Here is a 7,304-nt window from a genome sequence, read left to right on the forward strand (position 1 = left end):
AATTCTTTTTTTTTTTTTTTTAAGATTTTATTTATTTATGAGAGAGAGAGAGAGAGCGAGCACAGGCAGACAGAATGGCAGGCAGAGGCAGAGGGAGAAGCAGGCTCCCTGCAGAGCAAGGAGCCCGATGTGGGACTCGATCCCAGGACGCTGGGATCATGACCTGAGCCGAAGGCAGCTGCTTAACCAACTGAGCCACCCAGGCGTCCCGAAATATCAAATTCTTAACTGAGACCCAAATACAATGAAACTGTAAAAAGAAAAAAAAATGTTGGAAAGAGCTGACATAGAGGAAGGAAAATACTAGTTTAATATCATAAGAACTCTGGAGACCAGCAAACATACTGATACCTATTAGTACTTTGTCCCCAACAAAAGCTTTATATAACTGATGTTTAAAAGTACAATTCTGCATACTGAAGAGGTACAAAGTCCATGATGAGAAAACCTATAGTAACATGAAAGAGACTTAGTCTGGAAGGATGAGGAATCAAAATTTAATCCTCGTTTTAACATGTGCTTCCCTGAGCAATCCCTTTTCCCTGTAATTTGGTTCCCCCAACCCCATTACATAGATTTCTCATGACAAAGAATCAGTATGGTTTTAAAAGCAAAGTTCAGGGGTATCTGACCAGTTTAGCAAGAATCTGTGAAAGTGGCATCTTAGGTACAGATCAAAATGGATATAAGACGCAGATTGAAACAGACTTCACTGAGGAAGCAGAGACTGAAAAATGAGGTAAGAGAAAATGTGAGACTTTCACATATACCTCCTTCAACTCACCACTACACACAGATTCCTTAAGAGGGCTCCCCAAGTCTCATGTCCCTCAGCCCTATACCTCTAAGCAGGCTACCTTGTAAATAGATGTAGGGAGCATTTAAAATTTTTTTTCTAAAAACTTCCAAAGAAACCAACTCCCTGGAATTTATCTGTGTCTTTTAACTGGTTAAGAATACTGGCTAACTGCCTGATACAGAAAATATCTTACTAAAAACTACTCAGGGCTTGGGATGCCTGGGTGGCTCAATCAGTTAGCCATTTACCTTTGGCTCAGGTCATGATCCCAGGGTCCTGGAATCGAGTCCCACACTGGGCTCCTTGCTCAGCCAGGAGCCTGCTTCTCCCTCTACCTGCCACTCTCCCTGTTTGTGCTTTCTCTCTCTCTGACAAATAAATTAATAAAATCTTAAAAAAAAAAAAAAAAAAACCTACTTAGGAGGTGCCTGGCTGGCTCAGCTGGTGGAGACTGTGACTTTTAATCTCTGTGTCACAAGTTTTAGCCCCACACTGGGTGTAAAGATTACTTAAAAAAATAAAAATTTAAAAATTAAAAAAAAAATCTCAGATTTTAAGCTTGCTGCCTCAACTTGAACAATCCATACGATGAGGAGTTATTCCTATCTTTGCTATTTTGAAAGAAATCAATACCTGTTATTCTCTTTTACCTGATGAAAATCTGAATGTGCACATATATTAGAGCTGAAGGAAAAGATACAAGAAAACTTGTCTTTGGAAAGAGCCTGGAATTCAACCCAATCAAGGAGATTGGGAGCTAATACTAATATCCCAAACTGCAAAACAGAGCACTTTAGAGAGAAATCCTCTAGTCCAGTTCTAAAGGAGTAATAGTATTTTATTTATTTCAACAAGCAAAAGGGATCCTATGGGCAAGGAATTTATAACACCCTTTGGCCATCAAAATTCTCATATAACCAAGGAAGAGTCAGCATCCCAGATCCTGCACTAAGAATTCCTAAAGTCTTAGTGGGGAGGGAAAAAAAAAGAACAAAATAAGGAGTCTGGAAAAATATTCTATAATCCACGCTAACTCTATCAGGTATTCCAGAACTTTGACAGAATACATTTACCATGACAAAACTACACAAGGGGGATTAACAGAAGACTAAAGTAAAAGGAAACCCGTTTTTGGAAGAAATGTAACGTTATTACCAAAGGAGAGTCAAGCTGTGACAACCATGAGGAGAACCCTGTGATGACAAACACCTGCAGTCTATTCTTAGAATTTGGGGCTAGTTTGAAGGTTTGGAGAAAGTCAAACCAGGCTATCATCCGTAACGCTCAGAATGAGGGGGAACATAAAGGACCTCGCTCCAGTAAGCCTATGGTCCTACACATCCTAAGGACTACGTGTGCTCCCTCCAACTTTCCACCGATACTGCCCTCTCCCCGGAAGAGCTTCCTACTCTAAACCGAGGCTTTAGTTCCTACAGTTTCTATACTAGGCCACACACTTATTCCAGGGACTGGCAAAAGCTTCGGTCCACGAGGATCACCCGGAATTCCCCTTTCTACCCCCGCCCAGTCAGGTTGAACCCCAACTCCCGGCCCCTCTGGACACCGCAGCATCTCGGCTGCCCCTCCAGCTCCTACCAAAATCAGCGCCTCCATCTTGCCCCGCAGCTGGTGCCGACGTGGAGCTGCAAAAGCAACACCGCCGCTGATTGGCCCCGCGTCCTCATTAGACCCCGCCCAGAAGTAGGATTATTGGGCTATATCGTAATAGCTATCTCCCTATTGGCCAGTTAGTGTGCTAACTTGCCTGGCGGAAGCAAGGTGTCCAGCCAGAAAGCTCAGGCACTTGATTGTCAGTTTAAGCACTCAATAAAACGCCAAAACCTCACGGTTGAATGGGGCGGGAGGGTCAGTGGGGCGGGGTTGTTTCCATGGGGAACAGAGGAAGCGATTATTAATTTTCAATTGGCAGAAAGGAGAACACGTGAAATCGCTGGTCTGATTTAGCAACTTTAATCCGCACTCCCTTTAGGGGGCGCTGTGTCTCTTTAGCCCTCAGCACTGTGGCTCTTGTTGGAATCCTACCCTAATCCTCATTCCAAGAGCCCACCTTAGGCACTGGGTATCCAAGGTCGCTTTGGCAAACACTGTTAGCTCTTCCCTCCGACTCGCTGAGATTCCTTCACTATCCTCACAAAGTCTGCACAACCATAGCGTAAAGCCAAGAGTTGCGCAGCGTATTAACTAGATAAAACAAGGCCTCCAGGGGCGCGTGGGTGGCTCAGTGGGTTAAAGCCTCTGCCTTCAGCTCAGGTCATGATCCCAGCATCCTGGGATCAAGCCCTTCATAGGGCTTTCTGCTTGGCAGGGAGCCTGCTTCCTTCTCTCTCTGACTGCCTCTCTACTTGTGATCTCTGACTGTCAAATAAATAAATAAAATCTCAAAAACAAACAAACAAACAAGGCCTCCAGAGTTAATTGCTACAGTAACACCATCTCCCCAAGATGGACTCCCAGGCTTTGCTGGGCCCAGGGGAGGACAAGAAGCCAGTGAATTTCTAAAGCAGATTTTCTTTGACCAGACATGAAATGGGATGTTAGAGCTTTGGAGACTAGAGAGGAGAGAGTAGGAGGGACAAAGGGGTAGAGGGTCCAGGATAAGGAACAGTATATGGTACAGGGTCTGCGGTTTTCCAGTAGGGACAAGCTGTTGCAAAACGAGAAAAGAGAAGTTTACAGAATGCAGGGATTTCACAATATGGAAGGTTTCTGATGAAGTTTAGCTTTCCCCTACCCTAGGTTCGTCCTGACTCCTCTTAAGTCGAGGACACCTATTGCCTTATATTATCTTTAAAGAGAGGGTGTTTTGTTTTGTTTTGTTTTGTTTTGTTTTGTTTTCCCATTTCTGACAATTGCATCTTCAGGAGCTCTCCAACAAGAGCATCCAAACCTACCCAAGAATTTTTCTAATAATTTCAGAGTAGAGCCAGAGGGCCTAAAAGAAAAGTATAGAACAATACAAACCTAGAGTTAACATATGGTATGAAGGAAGGTATATGTTTTTCTGGTAAAGTCCCAGGTGACAAGCCTCATATCTGGAGGAAGTAAGGGCTTAGCCTTTATTTGTTCTGAATGGGGAGTTATTCAAACATTTAGCATTGTGCCTGGCATCACAAGGTTATCCTTGGCTTGACAGCTTAATAATAAAACTAACATTTAATGACTATCTACTATATGTCAGGCACATGCTAAATCTTTGAATAGATTATTTAACATTTTTATTTATTTTTAAAATACTAAAAAGAAGTTAAGAGTTTATTCTAATTTATTTTATTTAACGATCTAGGAAGTTTGCAGTCATCGAGTGTAACTGGGAATTCAGGAATCCCTGTGGAGCTGTTAGTGTACCAAACTTGGTAGGTAAAAATGCATGCATGCTTTTATAGAACATATGAATGGATTTCTCAGATTGACTTCATTCGTTTTTTTTGTCTTTCTTCCTTCCTCCCTCTCTCTCCCCCTTCCCTCCCTCCCTTCCTCCTGTCCTTCCTTCCTTCCTTCCTTTTTATTTTTTTATTATTTTTTTAAGATTTTATTTATTTATTTGACAGACAGAGATCACAAATAGGCAGAGAGGCAGGCGGAAGCAGGCTCTTCACCAAGCAGAAAGCCCGATGCGGGGCTCAATCCCAGGACCTCGGGATCACGACCTGAGCCGAAGGCAGAGGCTTTAACCCACTGAGCCACCCAGGCGCCCCACTTTCTTTCCTTTTGGAGACCAATGCAGGGCTTGAACTCACAACACTGAGATCAAGACTTGAGCTGAGATCAAGAGTCAGAGGCTTAACCGACTGAGCCAACCAGGTACCCCTCATTAGTTTTATTCTCTGCAAACTGACCTGGTCCACTCAACATAGCTTTTATTGTTCCTGATGTTAGTGCATGTTCCCTTTATACAATATATTCATGAACATCAAAAGATAGTCAATTTGGTATACATGGTATCAGGGCCTTCACAGCCACCGTAGGTTTTCTCTTCTCCATCCATTATGTTCTTATTAAATTCTACTTTGCTTCCATAGGAATTGTAGTAGTTTCTCGCCGACCCTGCAGCCACTGTGCTGGGTCCCCACGCACCACCACAGCCCCTACTTCAAAACCACCCCTTCACCCCCAGCTGCCTGCCACCCTGAGGCCCATTATTTAATATTTTTAGAAAATCTTTATGATGTAGGTGGTTATTACACACATTTTATAGATATGGAAAGTAGAGCTTAGAGCAACTACATGATTTACTTAAAACCTTACAAAGATTAATTGTCAGCCATACATTCAGGCATAGGAGGTCTGGTTCTAAACCATGTTTTACCCACAATCCACTCTTCTAACTTGTGGTACAGCCTCTTGTGTATTCCAGTCCTACCTGAAGTACCCTGTGTTCTATAAGGACCATGAGGAGTAAAAGTGTGTGAAGGGAGGGGGTCCTCTTTCTTTGATAGAGTGACAAATTTTAACAGTCAGACATTGTTCCAGAAGATGGCTCATTGTTAGCTCTCCAGCCTATTAGGTAACTGTGCTGTAGGGGGAAGACAACTGGCTGGATAGGAGACATTCTTTTTGTGACTTGGACTTAATAAGCAGGAACCTTCTGGAGCACCTGGCTGGCTCAGTCATAGAGCCTTCAGCTCTTGACCTTGGGGTTGTGAGTTTGAGCCCCATGTTCAGGATAGAGATTATTTAAAAATTAAAAAAACAAAACAAAACAAAAAACAAACAAAAACCCCAGACTAGAGCTATCTAAAGCCCTATCTAGAGTTAAAGTTTTATCTTCCATCGCCCCTTCACTTGGAAAACTTTTAAGAATCAATCAAATAGGGACGCCTAGGTGGTTCAGTCAGCTGAGGGTCTGACTCTTAATTTCAGCTCAGGTCATGATCTCAGAATGAGAGTCCCGAGACTGAGCCCTGTTTGGGCTTCTTGCTCAGTGGGGAGTCTGCTTGAGATTCTTTCCCTCTGCCCCTCGTCTTGAGCACAAGCATGCACGCACATGCTTTCTCTCTCTCTAATAAATAAATAAAATCTTAAAAGAAAAGAAAAAGACTCAGGGGCACCTGGGTGGCTCAGCTCATTAAGCATCTGCCTTCAGCTTGGGTCATGATCTCAGGGTCTTGAAATCGAGCCCCATATCAGGCTCCCTGTTCAGCGGGGCATCTGCTTCTCCCTCTTCCCCCTGCTCCTGCTCTCTCTCTCACTCTTTCTCTCAAATAAAATAACATCTTTAAAAAAATAAAATAAAATAGAAGAATCAATCAAATGGGAAATGCATATATGCCTGACCCCCTCATATATATGCATACAATATAAAACCATGTGTATACGGTTACAAACAATTAATAAAAAATGCATGGGAGGGGTGCCTGGCTGACTCAGTTGGTGGAGCCTATGACTCTTGATCTTGGGATTCTAAATTCGTGTCGAGTGTAGAGATTCCTTTTTTTTAAATTTGATTTATTTAAGGGCTCCTGGGTGGCTCAGTCATTAAGCGTCTGCCTTGGGCTCAGGTCGTGATCCCGGGGTCCTGGGATCTAGCCCTGCATTGGGCTCCCTGATTGGCAGGGGGCCTGGTTTTCCCTCTCCCACTCCCCGCTTGTGTTCCCTCTCTCACTGTGTCTCTCTCGGTCAAATAAATAAATCAAATCTTAAAAAAAAAAAAAGATTTGATTTATTTATTTGAGAGGGAGAGGGAACAAGCAAGGGAGAGGAGCAGAGGGAGAGGGAGAAGCAGACTCCACGCTGAGCAGAGAGCCCAATGTGGGACTCAGCCCCAGGATCCTGAGATCATGACCTAAGCCAAAGTCAGATGCTTAACTGGCTGAGTCACGCAGGTCCCCCATACTTCAAAATAAAATCTTAAAAGATATATATATGGAGGGAAAATGGAGTAAAAGCCCGGAAAGAAATATAACCAGTGTTTCGTTTTGCTTTGTTTTTTAAGTGCTATGACTTTTTTCAATGTTTCCATATTTTCTGGGTGTTCTAAAATGTGTGAATGCTATTTAAAAGGAGAAAAATGGGGCGCCTGGGTGGCTCAGTGGGTTAAGCCTCTGCCTACGGCTCAGGTCATGATCTCAGGGTCCTGGGATCAAGTCCTGTGTCGGGCTCTCTGCTCAGCAGGGAGCCTGCTTCCCCCTCTGTCTCTGCCTGCCTCTCTGTCTACTTGTAATCTCTGTCAAATAAATAAATAAAATCTTTTAAAAAATAATAAAAAAATAAAAGGAGAAAAAGAAGCATTTTTTATAGGACAAAATCAACTTCTTTCCATGAAGCCTTCTCTGATGTCCCCAGGTGAAGTCAAACGCCTCCCCTTCGTTGCCATAGTCGACTCTACTTTTAGCCGTGTTGTAACACATAGATCTAACTCACTAGACTTGCCATCTATGTCCTATTCATTTTATTTCCTCAGCACCTCACCCTCAAATGGTAACACTCAGTGTTTACTGAATGGAATGAACATTTGTGAAAATGCAAGATATAAAGTGCAATGAAC

The 7,304-nt window shown here is 43.0% G+C and overlaps 1 protein-coding gene across 1 annotated transcript in view; it reads right to left on the reverse strand.

Moving 5' to 3' along the window:
* The window catches only part of COPZ1 (COPI coat complex subunit zeta 1), a 19,875-nt gene extending 17,401 nt beyond the window's left edge, over nucleotides 1-2,474 (reverse strand). Inside the window, exon 1 of the mRNA XM_032876579.1 lies at nucleotides 2,396-2,474. Within this exon, the coding sequence (XP_032732470.1) occupies nucleotides 2,396-2,413 (18 nt within the window). The 5' untranslated portion in view covers nucleotides 2,414-2,474. The remainder of the gene's footprint in view (nucleotides 1-2,395) is intronic.
* Between the last annotated feature and the right edge of the window lie 4,830 nt (nucleotides 2,475-7,304).

This window comes from Lontra canadensis, unplaced genomic scaffold, assembly GCF_010015895.1.
Source record: "Lontra canadensis isolate GAN:19392208 unplaced genomic scaffold, GSC_riverotter_1.0 scaffold59, whole genome shotgun sequence".
Lineage (NCBI taxonomy): Eukaryota > Metazoa > Chordata > Mammalia > Carnivora > Mustelidae > Lontra > Lontra canadensis.